A 26,652-nucleotide genomic window follows, 5' to 3' on the forward strand; every position below is an offset into this window, starting at 1 on the left:
CACGAAAGGGGCTAGGCCACGGGAGATTTACCACAGCAGGTAATATACATATATATATATTTTTTAAAGATAACACAAATATTTTGTTGACAGAATCCGGCTATAGGGCGACAATAATGTGGTCAAGAGGCATGGTTTCTATCTTGAGCCTTAACTCGCGTGGTTTATTTATTCACATGGCAGAGCAGTAACACATGAGTTCTCCCCGTGAGAGGTAGGTGGGGGAAGAGAAAGAATGGGAGGAGACATCTCTATTTATACTCGCCACCTGGTGGTGTTCCTGAGTGACTCCGCCTAGAGCGCCCTCTAGTGGAAACAGTTATATATGCAGTTAGACAGTTACTAACAATCCTACCTAGAACCTCTGACTTCAACACTCCCACTTAGGTTTGTATTAGCATACTGGGTAACTTCTTCAAAAGACATTTTACAAAGGAAATAATATACTCCAAAAACATCAAAAGAATATGGCAGTCAATATCTACACACCAAACATGGCCTCTGCAAATCTCTTCAATTTCAATTTGGAAGCAGGTTTCGTCATAGCGTCTGCTACCATGTTGTCCGTTGGACAATACATCAGTGTCATCCTTTCTTCTCTGATGACAGATCTGATGAAATGGTATTTTATATCGACATGTTTACATCTCTGTCGGCACACAGGGTTTCTAGCAATCGCAATGGTTCCCTGGTTGTCCTCGTAAACAACAGTCTTCTTATATACATAGGTATCCATCCCTTCGAGCAGTTGTTCCAGATAAATACACTCCTGTATGGTCATAGCTAAAGCCATATATTCGGCTTCACAACATAGACTGAAGGACATAGCATACACTAAACTACCAATCAAGCACTGTGAACGGAAATTTGGCCCCATAATTACTCATGCGATCCGGATATGGCGTGAATCACAAAAGAAAAATCCTAACCCACATAAATGGCACAATCATACTCCCTTATTCAATAACAATGCACTCTTAATTGAAAAACGACCTATAAGATTCCCTATATGGGAAGAGCAAGGCATACACTCATTAGGGGATGTTTTTAACAAACAGGGTTTTTGTAGTGATAAAGAAATACGCAAAAAATGTAATCTCACCAAGTCCACATGGCTTTTTTACATACAGTTACAGCTATGTTTGAAGTCTCACGGTGTTCCATTAGACATACCAATTGAACACCACAGATACCACAAATTCTTCTATGAAAGAGAGACATCGAGAGGTTTTGTTTCAGATTTTTATCATCAATTACTAACGTCCTCGTATGAAACCCTCCAACTAGACTCTGTCTGGAGGAGGGATATACCAGACCTGGAAAATGACTTTGATTGGCAAGGAGCCTGGGCAAATGTCCGACTTACATCAAGGAACCCGGATCATCAACAAATCAATCTTAACTATATTCACAGGACATACTTGACTCCTATAAGACTGTGCAGAATGGGTCTTAAACAAGACTCCAAATGCTCTCAATGTACAAATGGGGACGAAGGGACATTTATGCACATGTATTGGGACTGCCCACCAGTTAAGGCATTCTGGAAAGATGTGACCCAACAATTATCAAAACTCGTATCTTGGAATATACTTGTACACCCCTCTGTATTACTATTGAATGATGTTTTTGAGTTTGCAGTAAATCCACAGCTAAAGAGATTGGTTTTATCGGGTATCACAGTAGCTAAAAAGCTGATCGCATCACGCTGGTTTCAACCGGAAAAAATGTGCCGGAAAGTTTGGTTTCTTACATATCTCGATGTGATTTATCAAGAAATATCTACAGCAAGAATTCTGGGTCTCAATGAATTCAAAATGTCAATGTGGTTAGAAGTGGTGGAGAGAATAAAAGCTAGCTTATAATGGTAGTGTCTGGTTAGGTGCAAGGGATAATGGAGGTACTTCCCAAGGTGGGGTCCGGGAGGGGGGGGGTTCGAGCTGGAGCATATGTGTGTAGGTTTTTAGATAACAGGTATTAGGGGTATATCTTATATAAGACAATTAACTAAAATGTGATTTCATTGGATGTGCTCTGACAATTAATGCTTGTATATCTTATCGTGTGTTGTCATGTTTGTTTATGTGTTTGTTTAAAAAATAATAAAAAAATAAAATACAATATTCGGCTTCACAAGTTGATAGAGCCACGGTGGGCTGCTTCTTTGTTTTCCACGAAACCAGTGAGCTGTCTGCGTTCAAACCCACACAATATCCTGTGGTACTCCTTCTATCTGTGGTGTCAGCTGCCCAGTCTGCATCACTGTAGGCTTTAAGTCCTAGACCCTCGCTGCTCTTTCTGAAACACAGTTGTCTGTCTGCTGTACCTTTAAGATAACGAAAGACATGTTTTGCTGTGATCCAATGCTCCTCTGTGGGGTCAGCGAAATGCTGTGACAGTTTACTCACTACAAAACATAGGTCAGGGCGGGTACATGTTGTTAAATAAATGAGGCTACCCACAGCTTCTCTGTACATTTTTACATCTGTCAGTTTCTGAGCATCCTCCCGATAGTCTAGTTTTTGATCACATGGTGTTTCCCTTGATCTACATTCTTGCATGTCGAAACGTTTCAGTATTTTTTCCACATATCTCTTCTGGGATATTTTTACACAATTGGCAGACTGTTCAAAGTCCATACCTAGAAAATGCTTTAACCTCCCAAGGTCTTTCATTTTGAATCTGGTGGAGAGCATCTCTTTCACCTGTGCTAGGCTTCTGGTGTTGTCTGCTGCTATGATCAAATCATCCACCCAAATGACGATGATCACTTTTCCTGACTCCTTTGACTCCCTCGAGTAAACACAGGGGTCTACTGGGTTCTGTAGGAAGTGATCTTCGATAAGGCATGTATGAAGCATCTCGTTCCAATTTCGCCCAGACTGTTTCAGGCCATAAATGGATTTTTCCAGTTTACACACTAGCTTCTCTCCTTTCCTTTCGTAACCCTCAGGTTGTTCCATGTATATCTCCCTATCTCTGGGTGCGTGCAGATTGGCTGTGGGGGTGGGGGAGAATGTACACCGGCGCCCCTCACTGTCTATGAGGCATACCTGTGCGTCTCCTCTCCCTTGCGCCAACCCGTAAGTGTGCTTCCCTTCTGCCAGCTCCATGCTGTGTCTCTCCGGCTTGAAGGTGTTGTCAAAGTTCTTGAATCGATTCCTGTCGTTGATGACGTGGGACGACGCACCTGTGTCCACGATCAGTCCCTTCCTTTGGGCCTGCTGCTGCTGCGTTGGCTGGGTGACGTACGCTGTCTGCGCCCCGAAGATGAAGTCCTCTCGTCCCGCTACTCTCCGGGCGTCATCTCGACTCGTCTCACGTCCACCGTCGTCGCCATCTTGTCCACAGCCACCATCTTGTCCATGCACGTACCGTGCGCTCTGGTCGCGTTTCTTTCTACACACTTTGTCTGTGTGCCCCGTGGATTTGAAGAAGCTACACCAAACAGTCTTTGTGCAGTTATCTTTCCGATGCCCTTTTTCTCCGCATCGCAAACACGCCAGCTCCGTCGTGGGCCTGGTCTTCTCTCTCGGTGCCGCCTGGGCCTTCAGCACCCTCTCTCCCGCCTCCGCGGCGACCGGGTGTGTGGTAGCCTCTGCTACCATGTAGTGATCTCTCAACACTTTCAGGCTCTCTCTGCCTTTGTCCTTAGTGTCGCGGAATATCAGCCCAAAGCTTGTGTCGTCTAGCAGTGGTGCCAACTCGCAATATGCGTCAGCGTTTAGCTTGGTATCCTGGGCTTGCGCTTCCGCCGTTAGTTCTCCCGTGGGGGCCGTCAAGATCGTTGTCTTCAGTCCCACCCCGTGCATGCAGCACAATATCCGCTCTTCCCAGAGCTCGTAGTCCTCTGCCCTTCCATTGAACAAGGGCCATTCGCTCCTTCCTCTTGTCACCATCCTCTTTTGATGGTAGGCGTAGCTTTAGCTCCTGTTGGCCTAGCCTTTAGCCACGCGGTGCTCCCGGTGCTAACCTAGCCTATACTTCAGCTAAACTTGCTACCCTTATTATTTCGCCCCTGCGTGATCTGGGCCCATAATCTGTTGACAGAGTCACTTATGGGGCGACAATAACTTGACGACAAGGTTTCTCTCTTTAGCCTTTGGCATGGTTTATTATCATTGCACCCAACAGTACACGAGACCTTCTCCTTATGAGAGGCGACGGAGGAAGAGACAGAGGGGGAGTTAACATCTCCTTTTATACCTCTTACCTGGCGCCAGCATTAATAGCTCCGCCTATAGCACCCTCTTGTGGAAACAGTTAGACAGTTACATGCAATCGTATACAACACATAACTTTAACAATAAACATAGAAACTGAACTCTTCACAGTGGTTTTGATCACAGACGTTTGGTTTGATGCGCCCCACAAATGGCTTTTCTGTTTATGTCCGAGTTTTCTGCCAGCGAGGATTTTCGCTGTGATATGATTGGACAAATTCTATTTGGGGCGTGGTTTAGCGACAGGTCTATTGTGTGTATTGAGCCGTACTGTATTGTACCCATTCTGTAATATGTTAATACGATTTTCATTCAATCAATCACCGTGCAGATTGATTGATTGAATGAAAATGTTATTAACAGATTGCAGAACGGGTACAATACAGTATGGCTCAATACACACAATTGTTAAGGGGATGCAGACCAGAGAAAGACTTTCGTCTTGTTTACATCAGGGTCCCCCATTTTCAATTCATAATGAATTTTAAGTAAGGGTGCAACTTGCTCCGTGCAATCCATTCTTTGTGGATCTAGCCCTATGTGTTTCCAGTACCCAGCGTTGGATCAATAAATGCGATCGATATTTGGAATGGCGATCAGGAATTGGAATAATCTTTTTGGAGAACATCTGATCTGAGGTAAGGAATCTATTTTACCAGTCTTGGGATAATCAGAGCTATTTTCACCTATATATCAGCATGTGCCATATGTGTGTGTGTGCGATCAGGAAATAAGATAATAGATTTTTCAGCCCGCTTCTATAGCGTGCATAAGTACACATATACTATCGATAATCTAGCGTTTATTTGAAAACGATTCATAAATAGGCCGAAAAATTACAACGTGTTTTGTGTATTCCAGTGTATTCCAGTAAAGGGTGTTTATCACAGAATCTTTATTTTTTTCTGAAACTTTCAAAAAACGAGCGTTTTTCTAAATGGTATAAAACGGAAATGAACCGATTAAAAAACTATCCGCTTCGACAATGTTGACTGCAAACAAGTCATTGATAAGCGACGGCCATATTAGACACATTGTGAGGATTGGTTCATTCCCCGCCACAGGCTTCTTAAGGTACTGTGATGATTGGTTCATTCCCCGCCACACGCTCCGCTCCTTTAAGGTGCTGTGTTGATTGGTGCATTCCCCGCCACACGCTTTTGGAGCAAGTATCAATTCCAGCGCGCACCTGTCATAGTTTTTGATTAGCGCCCCAGAGGCTTTTTATACTGGGACTTCCCTTCAATCGATGTCGGGTCGTTTTGAATACTTCTGTTTCTGCCTGTTGTTCCCCGTTGCTGTGCCTCGTCTACTCTCCCTCCAGGACATCTGTGGATTGCCGCTGGTGAAGACCTTGTCCCCCGTTTTGAGCTGCGCCTCGTTTACCCGCTTTACTCTTGCGCTTTGGTGAGTTTGAACCAAACCCTTTTTTGGACGATTCTGTTTTGTGTGTTTTGAAGAACACTGAAGAGTTCTATTTTTGCTTACACTTGACTCAGCTAAGTTGTGTGTTAAAGGAGACACTGAAGATTATCATTTGCTTGCACTGGACTCAGCTGGGGTGTGTGTTTAGAAGAGACACAGAAGTTTATCGTTTTTGTTTTGCACTGACCCTCAGCTAAATTGTGTGTTGTGGTGAACACTGAAGATATCGTTTTGTTTGTTCTGACTCAGCTAAGGGAGGAGGAGACCGCACTGCCTCTGTGTGATGTGGACTGTTATTTACCTCTCTCTCTCTCTCTCTTTTCCACCTCGAGTTGAAGCTGGGAGTATCTGCAGAGCCGCTTCAGTGTCAATACCGTTTCCCCACCTCGAACACCAAGAGGATCTGCAGAGCCGCAGATAACTCTGCTGAAGGCAGTCTCCCTTTGTTTCAAGATTGTTACTTGCTCCTTTTTGACTCTGAAAATAAATACGCCCTAGTATTTGGCTAACTCTGAACTACCTGTCTGTGCCGTGCGTTTGAGGTCGGTTTCAAACCCTAACACACATAGCCATAATTTAAGATATAGTTTATGCGTTCGCAAATATGAGAGCTCTGTCATTGAATATAGCGGTGGCACGCAACGGGGTTCCTAGGCACCGCATGGCTGGCACGGAAAGTATTAAAGGACATGCAGAGTTATTTTCAAATGAGAACACTTTTCAGTTACAGTAATCTAATGTTGGGTCTTAAAATCATATTTTTCATATAATTTTCTTGAATCAAGTGTATCATAATAACATATAGCATGAAAATAACCCAAATATTTTCTTTGGAGGTGTTTGTAAAATAATCATTTTAAATGTGTATTGTTCCCTGTGTTTTATTTTATCATATTGGTTATACTTTTAATCTGGATTGCCTAGACTACATGTTAATCTAATGTTAATCTTAATCAAAGATGAGGACTATTTCACCATACATGACGCATCATAGCTTTTTGCTCGCTGATGGGGTCCCGGTCCCATGTTGTGCAGTAGGTGCTCTTTTTTCTTTTCGCCCTTCAAACAAAAGGTTATCCAATAACCTAGTTATATGAATACTGGCAGAGCGTCTCGCTCCTGCCATTATGAGATAACTCTTATCTCCTAGCACCTACTGTGCTCATGAACAAACAATTTGCACCCATGCGCCTGACCAGGCCACGCCCCAGCGTCCTCCTATAAGACGCCGGACATGGTCACACTCTACCTTCCTCGGAAAAAAAGGTTTCCAACATTGAAAACCCAACCAAGGGAACTCAGGGCGCTGAGAGCGAGACGCTCTGCCAGTATACATATAACTAGGTTATAGGATAACCTTTCGTTATATATCATACTGGTCATCGCGTCTCGCTCCTGCCATTATGAGATATGGGGCAGAGCAGACGCGTGACCCAACAAGTGTACCCCCTGAGGGCCCGTAAGCCCCACTACCAGGGAGGAGGGGAGTCCCGTCCACCCGCCTGTCCTAACGAAGGGGGGGAAGCAGTCAACTCCACCAAGTGCGAAAACGGGGGAACCAAAGACCCCTGAAAAACGCACAGCACAGGCGAGACCACGTGTGACACATCTGCCGATCAGCACCTCCTGGTGGTCCCCAGGTCCAGGCTGAAAACAAGGGGTGATCGAGCCTTCGAGGTGACAGCACCAAGGCTCTGGAACGCTTTCCCCCTGGACCTGCGAACTGCCCCCTCTGAAAACTCTTTTAAAAAACAACTAAAAACACATTTGTTCAGACAGGCCTTTGGTCATACATAGGCACTTTTTCTTTTCTTTTTCTTGTCCTCACTGTTCCTATAGTTTTGTTTTAACCCTTTAATCGCCAAGGACGCCGTAACACGTCATTCTCCGCCATGAGTAATCTGCCAATGGCGCCGTAATTGAGATCAATATTTCAAAAATCTGTGATGGCAATCATATTTCACCAACGGAGACTTGAGATCTCCTGTTGATCTCCTCTCAACTCTCCAACGGTTCAAGAGCGCCATCTGGTGGCCGATCGGCGGATCGCCCAAACAGCAAACCGGAAACAAAAAGTGGTGCTCATCCAAATTCGGTCCGACCACTCGCTATAGCTCCCGGGGCTCCATCTCGACACACTGGATAATCAATCGCTCGCCCTAACTCAATAAACAACGTTATTTGGATGTATATAGTATTATACAACCTGGAAATGGTTAATCTAGATCAGTGGTCACCAACCCGTCGATCTTGATCGACTTGTCAATCTTTGAGACTGTCCCTGTAGATCTTTCCATGAAAAAAAAAAAAAAAAAAAAATTGATGTGAAAAGTGATGCTGCACTTAGCACTGACTGAGAAAGTACACATACAGTTCTACTTTTGTTTTGATGTGAAAATGATGCTGCACTTAGCACTGACTGTGAAAGTACACATACAGTTCTACTTTTGTTTTGATGTGAAAATGATGCTGCACTTAGCACTGACTGCACTTAGCACTGACTGAGAAAGTACACATACAGTTCTACTTTTGTTTTGATGTGAAAAGTGATGCTGCACTTAGCACTGACTGAGAAAGTACACATTACAGTTCTACTTTATAAAATGCTAATTGTAAATATGTTTGTCAATGTTAATAATATGAGAAAGTCCACATTACAGTTCTACTTTTGTTCTGATGTGAAAAGTGATGCTGCACTTAGCACTGACTGCACTTAGCACTGACTGAGAAAGTACACATTACAGTTCTACTTTATAAAATGCTAATTGTAAATATGTTTGTCAATGTTAATAATATGAGAAAGTCCACATTACAGTTCTACTTTTGTTTTGATGTGAAAAGTGATGCTGCATAAGATGACTCCACTTAGCACTGACTGAGAAAGTACATAATAGTTCTACTTTGACGTTTTAATGTTGGACCAAAGCATTGCATGTAATTAGAATACAGGCAAATAAAAGTAATTTAGTTTAAAGTACAATCTTGGCTGTCTTTTTCTCTCAACGCTTCAATAGGTAGATCTTGCCTTCACCAAAAAGAAAAAAAGTGATATTGGGCTTAAAAAGGTTGGTGACCACTGATCTAGATCAACATCCCATAATAGCAACATTTCTACTCCAAGCTGATCGCCCAACGGCCCGAGGAGACTGGGGTAAGTTTCAGCGTTTATTATTACCGTGTTCGATACAAACTGCTCTGATGATCATATCACCCACACTACATGAATCATCTAACGTTGGCCACGGAATTATAAACGACCCCCCCCCCCATCCGGTTAACATCAGATGATGAGTAGTAACTTCTAGAAGCACGTACATTTGAAATGTTTTATCTGGCGCCGATCGCTATCAAACTGTATTTGATCATCAATATAATGCATTTAGGGCTATAAATCACGTTCTGCAGAATGCTGCAGAAAACGATAAAAACATATTTATACTTTAGACCGTATTTTAGTATGAATATGTGAATGAAAAAGTAGAACGTTGCTACATCCTAAACGATAGATAATTGACGTTGAATGGGCCATAGTAATGTCAATTTAACAAAGAAGGGGAACTTCTCCATAGACAAATAGAGCTGGCAGAGGATGGTATAAGGATGTACATAAGCGTGGCAGAGAAAGGGTTAATTAGTGACTCGTGATTTTATCCAAATTCTTTTATTCTACTTTTTCTATCTGGTTTCACTGTCTTTTTTTAACTACTGTCTGTTGTTGTTGTCATTTATTTCTGATTTTGTTTTATTGTGTTTTTATATTAAGCTGTAGTGTAAAGCACCCTGTGCATTTGTGCTGTGAAGGGTGCTATATAAATAAAAGTCATTCATTCATTCATTCATCACCCCGTGGCACACACCTACACACCCCTGCTAGCCCACCGAAGGCGGGACGCAGGAGAGGTCCCAGACCTCAGAACCGCCTGGGAGACAGAACCCCCAGTCATGTCCACGAGGGAAAACGTAACGAAGGGACCCGGGGAGGACCAGGAGGCCGCAGCACAGATGTCCTCCACCGAGGCCCCCCCTAACAGGGCAGCAGCCCGAGGGGGGACCTGTCCAGCCAACGTGCAGCAAAAGGTAACGCCCCCGCACAACCAATGTGACAGGTGCTGCTTGGACAGCGCCTCACCTGCGCAAGGGCCACCGTAACAAACAAACAGTTGAACGGAAGCCCTGAGAGCCCGAGTCCTGAGGTAAACCCCCAGTGCACGGACAGGAGGCGTGAGGAGGCGGACGAATGCCCGAACCACAATATCCCTGGAGCGAAAGAGCTCCGGATATTCTTTGGCACGAAGACTGGATTAGGCCTCAGAGTGGCACCTCTATCGGCCGAATAGACAGGCACTCAGGCCGCACCGAGAGAGCACACAGCTCACCCACACGTTCAGCAGGGGTGATGGCCAAAAAGAATGCGGTCTTCAACACAGCAGATCCAATGGCGCCTGCTCAAGAGGCTCAAATGGGGCCTCCGACAACCGGCCCAGGACCAGTTGGAGGTCCCACTCGGAGACAGAGAACATTCCACAGGCTTGAGACGCAGAGCGCCAAGCAGGAATGTTCCACGAGAAGGTGGCTGAACAATGTTCCGCCCCCACACTCGACCATACGCCACCCCCCAGCGTAAGCCGTGGTAGAGGACAGAGCGCACGTGTACCGGATAGCATTAACCACAGAATAGTCAAGACGCATCCCCACCAGATTCACACTGTCAGCAGCCAAGCCTAGAGGCTGCCCCAGAACAGGAGGCAGAACAGAGTTCCGCGTGCCTGAGAGAGGGCCCGCGGTGACCACAGAACAGGCCACGGCGGGGCCACCAAGAGCTGAATCAGGGCCGGGGACCACACAGCTGAGCCCCGGCCCGGCGTGACCAGGACGAAGTCCCGGGCTCCCGATGTACCCGCCCCAACAGCTGAGCTATCAGGTGTAAGGGGGGGGGAAAGCGTACAGAATCCCGGACGGCCACGGAATCGGTCCCAGACCTGCCCGACTATGTCTGGATGTAATCCCCACTCGTCAGGGTGAGGACCGCCCGCGACATCACACCTGCACCCACATTCACCCTGCCGGGGATGTGGAGAGCCCTCAGGCAGAGCAGATGGAGAACGCCCATAGCCAGAGCCCGACCGCCGCCCGGTGCAGACGGGGGGAGCGCACTCCACCCTGTCTGACAATATACGACGCTGATGTTGTGTTGTCCGTCCTGACCAAAACATGCTTGCCCACCACAAGGTGGTCGAGCCGTTTGAGGACCAGAAGGACTGCCTTCAATCCCAAACATTGAATGTAGCGCAGACCGGGCAGCATGGCAGCTGCCCCCTACTGCGTTGCCCCGACACGTCCCCCCCCATCCCATGAGGGAGGCGTCGGTACCAGACCCTCCCCAGAAGACGAGGTCCCCCAGTACTGACATGGGAACCTTCAGCCGCTTCCATATGTCTCACACCGGGTCCATTTCCCTACTGGAAAAAACCACCTCTGCATTCTCCTCATGAATAGGGGAGGCCAAGAGGGACCCCAGCAGCAGGCGCATCACAGACAGCGCCGTATACGCATCCTACAGGTCTATGGAGGTGAACCAGTCCCCCACCTTACAGCGTCTAACAGGTGGGAGACGGTCAACATTCTGAACCTTCCATGGGATTTCTCGGGCACCAGAGAATACCGGGAGGAAACGCCACGCATCGCGTCCTCCTTTGGGACCACGACGATGGCTTGCTTCGCCAACAGAGATTGGATCTCGTCGGCCAGAGCTGTCACCGCTGTTGACCCTGACAATAGGGTCTGTACCAAACCTGAAAACGGAGGGTGCGGTAGCGCAAACTGCAACACAAGCCCCCGCCTCAGCGTTCTCTCCATCCACCTCGACATATGGCACTGCTGTAGCCATATGTGATGATAATCCCAAGCGCACCCGCCGCCACTTGGCGCTGGTCCGCCAGGAACCATAGATAGGCGGCCCGGTCCCACCCGCTGTGCGTTGCCAACCCTGGACCCGCCAACCTCGCGAGCAGGGTGTCTCGTGGAGTCGGGATATCGGACCCTGACACTACCAACGAGGCAATCGCACCCAAGGGGGGACCCTGACAGAAAGGGCCGGTTTGATACGGGGGAAGCTGACATCACACTGGGTGACAAAAGCTCCCCCACTGAACACCTCCCTGGCATGGATTGCTGAGGAACTGTTCTACAGCTGGACATGCAAGACGTGAGGTCCCCACACTGCCCGATAGGGTGGGTTCCTACACACCGTAGCCCTGCAGTGATATTACTACCACCCAAATCACGCGCGCCTGCCTGACCACCGCCGGTCTTCCGGCCATGGGAGGCACTAACGTGATACCCGGCCTGGCGAGGGCGGGGCTGGGGGAACTCGCGCTGCGACCCCAAGGGCCTCGAGCTCCCCCGTTGACAACCTTTGTTGTTGACAGACACAACACCAGGCTCACTAAACACAGACGCAGAACATGTGGCGTGGGAGCCGCTTGACAGAACAACATTCTCATGGACAGACCCAGGCCTAGCCAGCAACTGGGTGTCAGCCCCTGTCCCCATGAGAAGCGAAACGTGGGGCCGCTTGCGCTTCATTGAAGGCACGCGGCCCGCAGCCAAAGGAAACAAATCAGAGCCCTTATCCCGCTGGTGTTGGGGGGGGGAGTGACTGGAGAGCGAGCTAGACACAGCTAGACGGCAACGTTTTTTTAGGGCATGCTCATCTAATGTAGCCGATCCCTCGGCCGCCAAGGCTGTTGGCCTTGAGATCACCTGTTGTCTTTGTGTCTACCTAAGGCGGGGGAAACATGGCCGCTAGTTGGGGGCCTCGCCACAGCCGCTGGCGAGGCCGCACCCTCACCTCTGGCTGCGCGGTGTGAGGCGGTGTGGGGCCTAGGTCAAATACCCCCGCGCTCCTGCGGAAAGACCAAAGTCCCTCTGCGGAGAGGGGAGCCCTGAGGAGGGAAAAAACTTCTCTCCTCCTCAAGGGGAGACTGATCCAACCAAGATGTCTGTAAACAAGCGTTGACAGCATCCTAGCCCTCCCTGCGGTTATAGCTTGCGGCTAGGTCAAAAGCTAATAACCTCAAAACCTTGCGCGATGTTTCGACGTCGGCTGGCCCTAAGGCCCCATCATTTTTGACAGAAAAAACAGCAATTCGAACAATGTTGCTAGTCGCTGCTAATTCTATACCGGGGCGGTATAGGCTTTAACAGCCCACCAGCCACCTGCCGGGCCAACTCGCCTCATGGCGTCGGCCGGGCGGGACACCGTTCCACCTTGTCAGAGGCAAAGGACTGATGCCACCTGCTTCACAAGCACGGAGCACCAGTGGTGGCTGCAGACAAAAGACTACTACTAGTGAAGCACTGCCTCACTAGTAGGAATGCAGCAACCTCCACTGTGGTGTGCACCCATGAAGGGGTAAATGAATAAATGAACGAAAACTCCACTAACACACTGCAGAATGGGCTAGCCCATACACACAAATGTTAAGGGGATGCAGACCAGAGAAAAACACCAGTCCCGCACACAATTCATAGATTCACAAAAAGCACACCAGCCCTAGGCCTCAGCCCATCCACTCATGAAAATGGTAAACAAGCCCCCGTCAAAACTCCCAACATTAGACACCGATTGACCGTCAGCATGAATGGTTAAGAGGAGGAAAGACATTTTAGTAAAGACAGCCCTCGGCGGGGAACAAGAACGGAGAACCCAGCATTGTAGCATTAGCATTAGCCGTGCGCACTAGGATAGCTGGGAAAACACCCAAAACAGAGTCATGACGACCATGTTTTACCAAATATCCTGCCCCTCGCGCCAATACACAACTCGGCTGTCTCATGGGACAACGAGCAGTATCACAAATGCTAGCATTAATGCCTGGCAGCGCAGGCCGTGTTTTTTTTTCCCGTAGCCTATGTTTGCGGAGACGCTCTCTGATTGGCCACTGATGTTTCTGGTCATGTGACATGTGCGCCAATCGTGTGACGCTTTTTTCTGCGCCTATTTCCGGCTCTAACAGCCTGCAAACTACCTAACACCTAGTTTATCACTGGTTAAGCTTAGGCGACTCTTTCGAAGTTGGTTAAGGTTAGAGTTTGGAATCAGGGCTGGTGTTCTATCGCCCTGCTCTAAGACAAATTCTAACCATAACCAACTTCGAAAGAGTGCCTAAGCTTAACCGGTCGCAGAAAAAGGTGTCACACGATTGGCGCACATGGCTGGTTCTATGTTCCCTGCTTTGATTGATTGATTGATTGAACATTTTAGACCACCAGCCCTGATTCCAAACTCTAACCTTAACCAGTTCGAAAGAGGGCCTAAGCTTAACCGTTCGAAACAAGGCGGACATTAATAATTAATAAAATAATAAAAATTTATAAAATGTTCAATCTATTAATCAATCAAAGCGGGGAACATAGAACCCGGGGAACATAGGACCCGGGGAACATAGGGATGATCCCCACTGATTGACCAGCAATCCTCAAACTCCAGGCTATCAATCACATTGATTCATGTCAACCCGTTACTGTATTTTGAGAGACAAAGTCCCCGCCAACAGTTTGCTGGTCTCTCCGAGATTGAAAACCTCGAGACTCGCTGCACAACACAACACAACACAACACAACACAACACAACACAAGTCCGGCTTTCAAACTTGAAGCCACTTGTTAGCGATAGCCTGCTTTGGTCTGCCACCTACTGGTCACTGAGAATAACTTCTCTCTGATTATCTGTAACTGTGCGTGCGTGCGTGCGTGTGTGTGTACTTGTATTTCTATACTACAGGGGACACTGACCTGTTTACACACTCACACAATGGGTACCAAAAACATTATGGGGACAAATTTTGGTGTCCCCATAACACAAATTAGGTTATGGCATTATGGTTATGGTTAGGTTAGGGTTAGTTATAGAATGCATGTAAGTCTATGTAATGTCCCCATATTTCACATAAACAAACATGTGTGTTTGTTTGTGTTTGAGAGAGAGAGTGACAGAAAAAAAGAAAGAGAGAACGTTTTTTGTGTGCATGTATGTGTCTTGTAGGCTACTTCTAGAAGCTGTGGATAATACAAAATAAAATGTGTGTACATCTCAGTTATTTTGGAGTAAGAGAGAGAGAGAGAGAGAGAGAGAGAGAGAGAGAGAGAGAGAGAGAGAGAGAGAGAGAGAGAGAGAGAGAGAGAGAGAGAGAGAGAGAGAGAGAGAGAGAGAGTACATCAGTGTGTAAGATAAGATAAGATATTCCTTTATTGATCCCCTTGGGGAAATTCAGGCATCATAGCAGGATGGGGGAGGGGAGGTACAGGTATTAGAAGACATGATACAGGTCATAGAATTATAGTACAGTGGAGAAGTAAAAATAAAAATAGGATAAAAAATAGACAGTGTAAACAATATAACAATAACATGCGCATATGGGCAAGAAGGCAGTGTAAAAAGGTCAAGGTGCAAGATGAGGGTATGTATGCCCTCTCAGTTATATTTGCCCTACAATAAATATAGTTACAATATATAATATAATATAATAATATATAATATATATAATATATATAATCTAATATCTAATGTAAGGGCAACCGAACAAGAAAAAGATGCCAGTGAGGGAATATGGTACGAAGCTCTTTCCAACGCGTGGTGCTTGTTGATAATAAATGATGTCTTCTCGTTGAGTGCATTTAAGAGTTTTATTTTTGCTTGCAGAGTGGAAAAAACTAAGCATAATGTAAACTCTGTGTTTAAACTGTAAACAAACGACTAGTGCTACAAAGTAAACCTGAAAAGTAACTCAAAATAACTGAAAACAAACAAACACGCACGGTTAAAAAACTGTGTGGCTTCCCTGTAATGATTACCCAATTCCCTCCCGCTGCACACCTGTGAACACTTACATATAGGCTGTGCCTGAGAACATCTGAGCCCCGCCTCCTATGCCCACTGCCCAGCTAATTAGTCAACACCTTCACAATAACACAGTGCCTGGCCCTTCATTCAATAAAGTAACTGCAGAAAGATCATTAAATTGGCTACAACATCTAATCTAATATATATAATCAAAAAATGCTAAATATATGCTCTGATGAAGTAAGTATACAGTATACACATAAGGTGCAGTATGCATACTAATTAATGAATTGCATTTATATAGTGCTTTTATAGACACTCAAAGCGCTTTACAATGTAGGGTGGAAAATGCCTCCTTCACCACCACTGGTAGCACCCAACCTTGGGCTACGCAGGCTCAATGGCTGCCATACACTGGAACCAGGCACACATCACACTACACAATGGCTGAACGGCTCAGGAGACAGGGATTGATATCAGTCAATTAAGGGGAAGGGATGATTAGGTGACCTTGATGTCAGAAAACTGATTGGGAATTTGGCCAGGAACGTCGGGGGAACCTACTCTTTACGATAGGCGTCCTGTTTTTTTTTTTTTTTTTATATATTTATTTTTAGCATTTTTACAGCTTTTCTCCTGGTCAGACATGACTGACAGAGAGCAGGGAGAGGAAGATCGGGAGAAGATATGGGGGAAGGACATGCGGCAAATGTACATCCGGGCTCGGGAGATGAACCCGGGTCGTCCGCGTAGGTCTGCAGCGCAGTAACGTGGTGCGCCACTCGGGCGCCTTGTCCTGGGTTCTTTTAACGACCAAATTCAGTCAGGATCTCGGTTTAGCGTCTCATCCGAAGGACGGATGCATGAGGTATGTATGCCATGATACTGCATACGTTATATATTGAAAGTGTCTGATTTGGTCTGCCACCTAATGGCACTAGTGCCTGTGCCTGTGTGTGTGTGTGTGTGTGTGTGTGTGTGTGTGTGTCGTGTGTGTGTGTGTGTCAGTGGCGGCTGGTGAATTCTTCACGGGGGGGGGGGGGGGGGGGCGGAATTAATTAGTATCCCCCTCTATCTCTCCTTCTCTCTCTTTTCTCAATTGTATGTATTGAGCCGTACTGTATTGTACCCATTCTGCAATCTGTTAAATGAAGTTTTCATTCATTCATTCATTCAAACATAGACGATATTGAACAAGCCATAATCCACTTATTTTAAATCCAAAAGAAACTCCACTCTCTCTCTGATCAATACAATAATGAACACATGTATATCTTGTCATTTTAAACAAGTTACCATTCATTGTCTGGTTGATTATGATCCACCCGCGACGAAATTAATGAGTTAGTTCAAAAACAACACAGCATAGAGAGAGAGAGAGAGAGAGAGAGAGAGAGAGAGAGAGAGAGAGAGAGAGAGAGAGAGAGAGAGAGAGAGAGAGAGAGAGAGAGAGAGAGAGACCACAACTCACTTTGTTTAGTTTAAACGCGGTCCAGGAGGGCTTGATATGTCCAGGCTGTTGATGTATATGTCCACTGTCCAGACTGTTCATGTATATATCCACTGTCCAGACTGCATCCAGCTAGCCATTATAGCGTGTTGTTGTTTGTTGTCGAACCAGCTAAGACAGAGTATAGCCTACCCTAGTTCAAGAAGCTTTGTGGTCCAGACTCCAGGCTTGAACTTTCCATAAAAGTGTCCATATAAATCTATTTAATTAGATCCAACACTGTCTGAATGTACAGTATCTTGTGATTATTATCAATTTCCGACAACTATTTCCTAGTAGCCCCTCGAATAGCATCTGCAGAGCCAGAGCCCAGAGCACAACGTCTGGGGACGCGATGTCACGTGCCACTCTCAGCCAATAGTGACTGCATCGGGCACTCGAGCAAGCGCCCTCTGGTATCATATTTGACAGCGCTATGTTGTACGTACGTATTTATTTTTATACGTATTTGCATTTTGCCCTGTGAGTTGCGCAATTACGGCGGAGCAGAAATGAGCGCTCATGAAAACGGAGTGGAGGGGGCTAGGCGCCGGCTCGGCTGGGGGATGAATAGGCTGCTTCCTCCTCATGCAAATAATTCTTTCTTCTTCTTCTTTTAACCAGGGAGGGCGGCGCTCTAGCTCCCACTATCGGCCAGCCGCCACTGGTGTGTGTGTGTGTGTGTGTGTGTGTGTGTGTGTGTGTGTGTGTGTGTGTGTGTGTGTGTGTGTGTGTGTGTGTGTGTGTGTGTGTGTGTGTGTGTGTGTGTGTGTGTGTGTGGACTATAGGAACGGAGGGACAGTCACTCACATGTCCATCCCTTCGAAGGGGTATGTCCACTCATTGTTGTCCTTCTGACACTTGGGGCCTATAGCCAGGCCTGCGGTGGCGGCGCTGGTACACCAGAGGGCTCCCACCAGGCCGAACGCCGACGAGAACACAGAGTTCAGCATCTGGAAGAGGGACGAGCACACAGGGGCAGACAGGCAGGCAGGCAGGCAGGCAGGCAGGCAGGCAGGCAGGCAGGCAGACAGGCACACACACACACACACACACACACACACACACACACACACACACACATTTAGAATATTTATTTATGTCCACATAAAGACAATGTTTAAAGGACACAAATATTATCAGTGCACTTGTACATTGTGGGTTATTCTGATACATTCGTGCCCAAATTGACACACACACACACACACACACACACACACACACACACACACACACACACACACACACACACACACACACACACACACACACACACACACACACACACACACACACACACACACACACACACACACACACACACACACACACACACACACACACACACACACACACACACACACACACTCATACACACACAGATAAACACACAGATACACACACGCATACACACACACAGATACACACACATACACACACAGAAGAGAGAGTAGTAGTATTGACAATGTGTCAGACCTTTTAAGGGCATATAGCCAGTGGTGCAGTCGTAATATGGGAACTGGTAACACGCCACGCACGCGTGCACGTCGGTACGTGCATGCGGACAGAACAGATTTTTTTTTTTTTTTTTTAAATAGCGAAGCTGAAAAAGGTAGCAGGAACATTAGAACAGAGAACATTAGAACATATACAATTAGTCAACTGAATGCTTTGTATCTTGTTTGCTAATTCAGGTTAAAGACAGCCGATTTAACCAGCATATTAAGAGAGCAAGACTGTCTATCTGGTGTATGTTATGATGAATTGAAAATGGGGGACCCTGATGTAAACAAGACGAAAGTCTTGGTCTGCATCCCCGTAACAATTGTATGCATGTATTGAGCTGTACTGTACTGTACCCGGGCGTTGGAGGTCGTGCAGGTATAGCGAAACTAAGTTTGCTTTGGATAAGCTGATTCTGAAGCTGCAACTTTCTTCTCTTGGGGAGCGGCGGTGGCATCGTTGGTTCAGGTTGCGTTGCAGGTAGGAACATGATACTGTTGTCAAATGATCTGTTTATATCGGTTTGTATTTGAGGGCGCCAAATGCCAAATGCCAAATGCAAAATACAATGTGTGTTTTCTTCCAAGTGGTATGGTTTCTACCAACCCCAAGTGGCATGCGTCTCCCCTCTGTTTCTGTCTACCTCTCAGTAGACTGAATATCTCTCCCTCTCAGTAGACTGTCTCCACTCCGTAGGCTGAAATGACATTCAGAAACACTAGAGTGGTTCTGACACTCCTCCAGCGCTATGACATCCCCCTTCCCTGTCACAGAAGAAGGGGTGTATGGATAGCGAATAGGGGAGCCTGAAACTACTGTATTCACTTTCTGTCACTAGCAACATATTTACGACCTTGTAAGTCCGACTTCCCCCTTTCTGCAGAGGCGTGTGTGTGTGGGTGTGTGTGTGTGTATGTTTGTGTGATTATTTTTTTTTAAAGAAAATTACAAATGTAATGTGCCTATATTTTAGTTTCATGGAGAATGCCCAATGCAAGAGAGTGTTTAGACACTTCACCTTAACATTTATTTTTTTTATATTGATGTAATGTGTCTATATTTTAGTTTCATGGGTTTCCCTTAGTGATCATGTGTAAATAAAAAGAAAATACAATTGGCTTCATTGCTATAAGCCTTAGGCATCAAGTGCTCACACTCCATAAGACAGATTAAAGTGCTGCCCACGTCTGGGCTAGTATCAATACCAATACCCTTCCTTAAGGTTTACATATATTGTATTATTATTCACATTAATTATTACACTTAAAGATATGATTAGGTATAAAAGTTATATGTGATAGCTTAAAGAGCTGTGCTGAAAATAAATGTCTGTGTGGGTGTGTGTGTGTGTTCGGGGGTGTGAATAAGGCCCTCTTAGGTGTTAAAACAGCCCATAGGGGCGTGAAGATTAGGGGACATGCAAACTTAGAGTAAAACTCTGACATATTTACAGGTAACATTCAAATACAAATGGTTTATATCTTTGTAACATGAAAGTTAGTGTACAACATTATACTCATAGCATATTTTATAGTTCACACAACGGATGGGTTCACATGAACATAATCTGACCAACATTTTTGACAATGTAATTTTTCTTAAAAAAGATTCCCCTAAACATACATTTGTCCTAATAAACTAACCTACACTATAACATGCGACACTTTGATGAATATTGTATTATAATTATAATTTGGATAAAAGCGTCAGCTAAATGACTAAATGTAAATGTAATTGTTGTAATACCAACTATTTGACAGTTTGGGACACGGTGGTGATTCTTATTTCTTATTTCGTAAAACTAATACAATGTTGACTGGAAAATGAGTCTTTGACGAGGTTAAGAGAATACATGCCATAGAAAGACTTTTGTCTTGTTTACATCAGAGTCCCCCATTTTCAATTAATCAGGGCATACATGACATACAGATAGACAGTAATGCTACATCCAGACATTTTAGGACATACCAGATTGCAGATACACCAGTGTTTGTGATACAAAACAACAAAAATAGTCCAGAAAATATGTATGTATCTGTCCAAGCTGCTTTAACTGTTTCAATAGGGTATTTCATATGTCTTTAATTAAGACTTATTTCTGGATATAGATCACTTCAAAGCATGAATGTCCATAGTGTCCGTATCAATGCTAAGCCTACATTTATAATGCATTTATAGGTCAACTACCCTTTTTAGCATGGTTCAAACCTCACCAACACATCTAACCCCAATTTATGTCACAGTATCCTGAAATAGCACAGAGTTTGGGTAAAAGGCCTTCTATGATAGCTAGGTCTGTAATGGACTTTAAAATAAAAACTTTGAAACTGTAGGCCCTCAATACCTTCCATCCTCTTTTTTACCCCGAAAAACCCATTCAATATAGTTTGCTGTACCTCAAATGTAATGTTCAGAAAAATATGTCTCAGTAAGCGTTCTGTGTATTTTAAGGTCTTTGCTGTTGCAGTCATATGGAGCCAGGTCTAGCTAAAAGAGGGGTCAATGATCTCAAATGACTACTTGGTAAAAGGTTTAACATCTTTCATGCATGAATTTCAACTCTAACGTGTTACACACGAGTAAATCAGCCATAATATTTGCAAACACTATAGTTCTAAACAGTGTATTACAAAATCTTTGTATCTAATGTAGACAATATGCAATTATATCATTGTTACCTGAAAACATATTGCAGGATATTTAGCAGAAACTATGGTAAATGTAAAAACATGATATCACATAATCCTAGTGAATTCTGAATTTTTGTTTATTGGCTGAGGGTCATTGATACACTTAAAACAGACATATCAACCTAGTTTTTTTTTACCTGTTTACACAATGATGAGGTAAAAACAATACAGATGTATTTTTTAGAAGTTTAGTAACATCAAGCCCCAAAGCTCTCTCTCTCTCTCTTCTAAGATACAGTATACAACAAATACATTTCTGAAGTACTCTACAGAACAGCGTCTAGTTTTTTTTTCAGGTACAATAAGAAAGCCCCTGCAACTTTAAGCTCTCAATATTTTGGACCTGTATTACAAACTACAGTTACACACAGCATGAAATATTCAATCAACACAAAGATGACGGTTCTAGGGTAAATAAAATGTAATTCAGTCAACATATATATCTGAGTTAGTAGGGGCTAGGAGTTAGCTAATGTTCAGAAAATATATGTATGTGTCTGTGTGTGTGTGTGTGTGTGTGTGGGGGTGTTAAAAAAACCCACATGGTGGTGAGAAGTTTATCAGTCTAGAGGACATGCCGACTTAGAATAGAACTATGGAAGGGTTCACATAACATAATTATGCTCTCTACTGGACTGTGTAACAATAATGCACAAAGTAGATTCAAGAGAACATGCAAATTATTTATTAATTTCAGCTTACATGTCTGAAAATTTGTCCTGTTCCCTGACCATATGACAGTCGAAGGAAACTCAAGATATTGTATGAGGTGTTTTTAAAAGGGCGAATTAACAATTTTTAGTAGATTTAATCAATAGTCAGAAGGATCTCTGCATGTAGGATGATAATGCTATTTTGTCAAGGGTTGAGATATAGCACCCCCATGACACATCCCTACTTTGTAAGACAAGCAGTTTGATGTTGTAATTACAGTGATTAGGCTTGTTTGCCTGTCTTCATTTTTTATCAATCTGCTTTTTGTGTATTTTTAGGTGTTTGTTTATGTTTTATCTGTCATTTGGACCAGGTCTAACTCGGAAAAAAGGGGTCTATGATCTCAAATGACTACCTGGTAAAAGGTATACCAACTGACATGGAAGAATTGCAACTCAAAAAGGGGTCACAGCTGTAAGCAGACTTAGCCATAACGTATGCATAGATAATCTGTACAAAAGAGTAAGACAGTAAGTACGCAAATAAAATCAGCATTAAATAGTCCAGATAAGGTCTAGAACATTAAAATCTATAATTTTTTGGCATTTTGTATTTATATCGTTGTCATATGAAAACATGTACTTTGGTAAATGTAAAAAGTACATCTGTTTTAGTACGCTCAAGCCCCAGAGGTATTTTCTTTAAACTGATATAACGTATATTATACAACAAATACATTTCTGAATTACTTTGCAGAACAGTGTCTAGTTTTTTAGCCACACTAAATATTTGTGTAATATACTCAATATTTCGATATGCATTAAATCCTACAGTTACACACGATAGGAGATATTCAAACAGCTCAAAGATGATAGTTCTAAGACAAATACATTTGAACTCACTCAACATAGCTGAGTTAGTGTATAGTATGGCTAACATGTATGAAAGTAACATAAAGCCGTTATTAGAGTTGTTGATACAATATTATAATTCATAATAATTATGCAGAAAAAAGCTAAATGCACAGTATTACCGGCGGAGGTTGTTTGATCCTAGTCCGCAGATGATTGAAGGAAATTCATGAACCATTTAGCATGAAACATCTTAAAACAAAGATGTATTTATAACCATGAAAATAATACAATGTTAGGTTTTACCGTGATTATAGTGTTCAGAGATAGGAATGTATCCAGGACAGGGTCCTTTATACATCAGTAACTCTGAACAGACTTGTGAAGTCAGAGATAGGAATGTATCATTCACATTCAATTATCCAAATGTACTCGGTTTGTGTGAAATTTACTCTGCGAAATGTATTGTGTAGCAAAAACATTTCATATTGTTTCAGTGATCGCCTGGTTGATAAGTCTATTGTTGACTTGTCTTATTTCCACATGAAAGTTTTGCATCGTTCACACAATAAATATGCTGTTTGTGTAAAAATAATGTATAATATCTGGACTGATTCACTGTGCCACAGGCAGCGATACAGTCTACCCCGTTACAGGGGTATAGTGGATTGATTATATTTTGTATGAAACACCTTAAAACAATGAGGCATTTTATTTATAATATCAAAACATGGAACTCTTATGTAGAATGATGTAAAAAGAGTTCTACTAATATATTTCACTTTAAAAACGTGTACCAAAAAAAGATAAATATCCGACTCCTGCTATGGGAAGTACGCCTTTTTCTATACATAGCAAATGTTATGGTATGTTTTATTGTAACTGTTTGACTGTTTGGTTGTTTTAGTGCAAGACTGTTGCATCATCTAAGAAGGGTCTGTCCTATCGTTAGGTTTTTACATGTATGACTGTGTTGCATTCATTTATTTTAAATTTGTTGGACTTTATGGTATTTATGGTTTATTTATGATTTATTGTGGTACTTCTTCTTGAATTGTTTAAAGAAGATGTGTTTGACCCGAGGGGACATTAATGTATGTATTTTTTTTTAAAACTTTGGCCATTCCCCTGGCTCTTTTATACGTTTATCGCATTTATTCTGGTCAAGGTTGACCGACAGAAACAGGCTGAAAGGGTTCAGATGGGGGGGAAGACACTCTGGGAAAGGCACGGCTGCAGTCCGGGATTCGAACTCGCTAAACCCCAGATCCGTGACGAGCACGGTTGTCCCCGGCGCTGAAATAACGCTCGCGGTACGTGGTGAGCTACTGGAGCTCCCCTAATGTATGTATTGTAGGACCTTACAAATAAATCTGATTTGATCATGATCCCAACAAATGGTAAAATGTCTTCAAGCATTACATTTAACAGACAGTGTTGACATTTCAAGGTCTTAAAGGGTTCCAATTCACAGAGCTGAAGATAGTTACACAACTGGATACTATTTTTTATTTTTAAACATCTATAACTGTAAGGAGGAACTTAAAATCATTCAAAACAATTATTACATCTTGAGGTAGAATGAAACGCAGTTGGGTATATTATAAAAGATTTATTAAAGAATATTGCAGATCATGCTGTAACCTTTTTTATCAATAATATAAGCGTGGATAACATCGATAATATGGTTAATATCTAAAGTTTCTAAACACTTATGATTTTTCAGTTTAAAAGCCGTAACATCCACTATTACAGTGTTAAACCTTTTACCAAGTAGTCATTTGAGATCATTGACCCCTCTTTTAGCTAGACCTGGCTCCATATGACTGCAACAGCAAAGACCTTAAAATACACAGAACGCTTACTGAGACATATTTTCTGAACATTACATTTGAGGTACAGCAAACTATATTGAATGGGTTTTTTGGGGTAAAAAAGAGGATGGAAGGTATTGAGGGCCTACAGTTTCAAAGTTTTTATTTTAAAGTCCATTACAGACCTAGCTATCATAGAAGGCCTTTTACCCAAAGACTCATTTTCCAGTCAACATTGTATTAGTTTTACGAAATAAGAAATAAGAATCACCACCGTGTCCCAAACTGTCAAATAGTTTGTATTACAACAATTACATTTACATTTAGTCATTTAGCTGACGCTTTTATCCAAATTATAATTATAATACAACTCTGTCAGCTGTGTAACAATATTCATCAAAGTGTTGCATGTTATAGTGTAGGTTCGTTTATTAGGACAAATGTATGTTTAGGGGAATATTTTTTTTGGTCAGATTATGTTCATGTGAACCCATCCGTTGTGTGAACTATAAAATATGCTATGAGTATAATGTTGTACACTAACTTTCATGTTACAAAGATATAAACCATTTGTATTTGAATGTTGCCTGTAAATATGTCAGAGTTTTACTCTAAGTTTGCATGTCCCCTAATCTTCACGCCCCTATGGGCTGTTTTAACACCTAAGAGGGCCTTATTCACACCCCTGAACACACACACACACCCACACAGACATTTATTTTCAGCACAGCTCTTTAAGCTATCACATATAACTTTTATACCTAATCATATCTTTAAGTGTAATAATTAATGTGAATAATAATACAATATATGTAAACCTTAAGGAAGGGTATTGGTATTGATACTAGCCCAGACGTGGGCAGCACTTTAATCTGTTTTATGGAGTGTGAGCACTTGATGCCTAAGGCTTATAGCAATGAAGCCAATTGTATTTTCTTTTTATTTACACATGATCACTAAGGGAAACCCATGAAACTAAAATATAGACACATTACATCAATATAACAAAAATAAATGTTAAGGTGAAGTGTCTAAACACTCTTGCATTGGGCATTCTCCATGAAACTAAAATATAGACACATTACATCAATATAACAAAAAGAAATGTTAAGGTGAAGTGTCTAAACACTCTCTTGCATTGGGCATTCGACATGAAACTAAAATATAGGCACATTGTAATTTTCTTTAAAAAAAAATAATCACACAAACATACACACACACACACACCCACACACACACGCCTCTGCAGAAAGGGGGAAGTCGGACTTACAAGGTCGTAAATCTGTTGCCAGTGACAGAAAGTGAATACAGTAGTTTCAGGCTCCCCTATTCGCTATCCATACACGCCCCCTTCTGTGACAGGGAAGGGGGATGTCATAGCGCTGGAGGAGTGTCAGAACCACTCTAGTGTTTCTGAATGTCATTTCAGCCTACGGAGTGGAGACAGTCTACTGAGAGGAAGAGATATTCAGTCTACTGAGAGGTAGACAGAAACAGAGGGGAGACGCATGCCACTTGGGGTTGGTAGAAATCATACCACTTGGAAGAAAACACACATAGTATTTTGCATTTGGTATTTGGCATTAAGAACACACACACACACACACACACACACACACACACACACACACACACACACACACACACACACACACACACACTCTAATCCTCCATGCAACCATTTTCTGAACACAAGTGTCTAAACACTCTCTTGCATTTATCCAAGAAAACACACATACACACACACACACACACACACACACACACACACACACACACACACACACACACACACACACACACACACACACACACACACACATTCTGAAGATATACACTTATTCTTAAATCCCCTACACACATTTGAAATGTTTATGTCCACATACATTTATTGTGAAGATAGATACATTTATTTTTGAAACACTTTTATTTTGAAAAAAATTCTAAAAACGGAAGTCCCCGCCCTTATAACCCCTCCCCTTCCATAACCGGATGTCCCTCCCCTCCTAAACCGGATGTCCCGCCTCCTTGAACCTCTCGACCAATCAGAGAAGCCCTAAGGGGTCATAAATCATCTAAAAAAGGGGGCGTGGTTACAATCCATCAAACGTGGCTATATGCCCTTATAAGGTATGACATACCCGGAAGTCCCGCCTCCT

General features: G+C 43.4%; 1 protein-coding gene across 1 annotated transcript in view; it reads right to left on the minus strand.

The window, feature by feature from the left end:
- Positions 1 to 26,652, minus strand: part of tm4sf5 (transmembrane 4 L six family member 5) — a gene marked incomplete at its 5' end in the record, with an annotated part of 67,440 nt that overhangs the window by 31,174 nt on the left and 9,614 nt on the right. Inside the window, one exon of the mRNA XM_084312983.1 lies at positions 17,792 to 17,934. Coding sequence (XP_084169109.1) covers positions 17,792 to 17,934 — 143 coding nt within the window. The remainder of the gene's footprint in view (positions 1 to 17,791; positions 17,935 to 26,652) is intronic.

Source organism: Notolepis coatsorum, assembly GCF_963971535.1.
Source record: "Notolepis coatsorum genome assembly, chromosome: 4".
Taxonomy (NCBI): Eukaryota; Metazoa; Chordata; class Actinopteri; order Aulopiformes; family Paralepididae; genus Notolepis; species Notolepis coatsorum.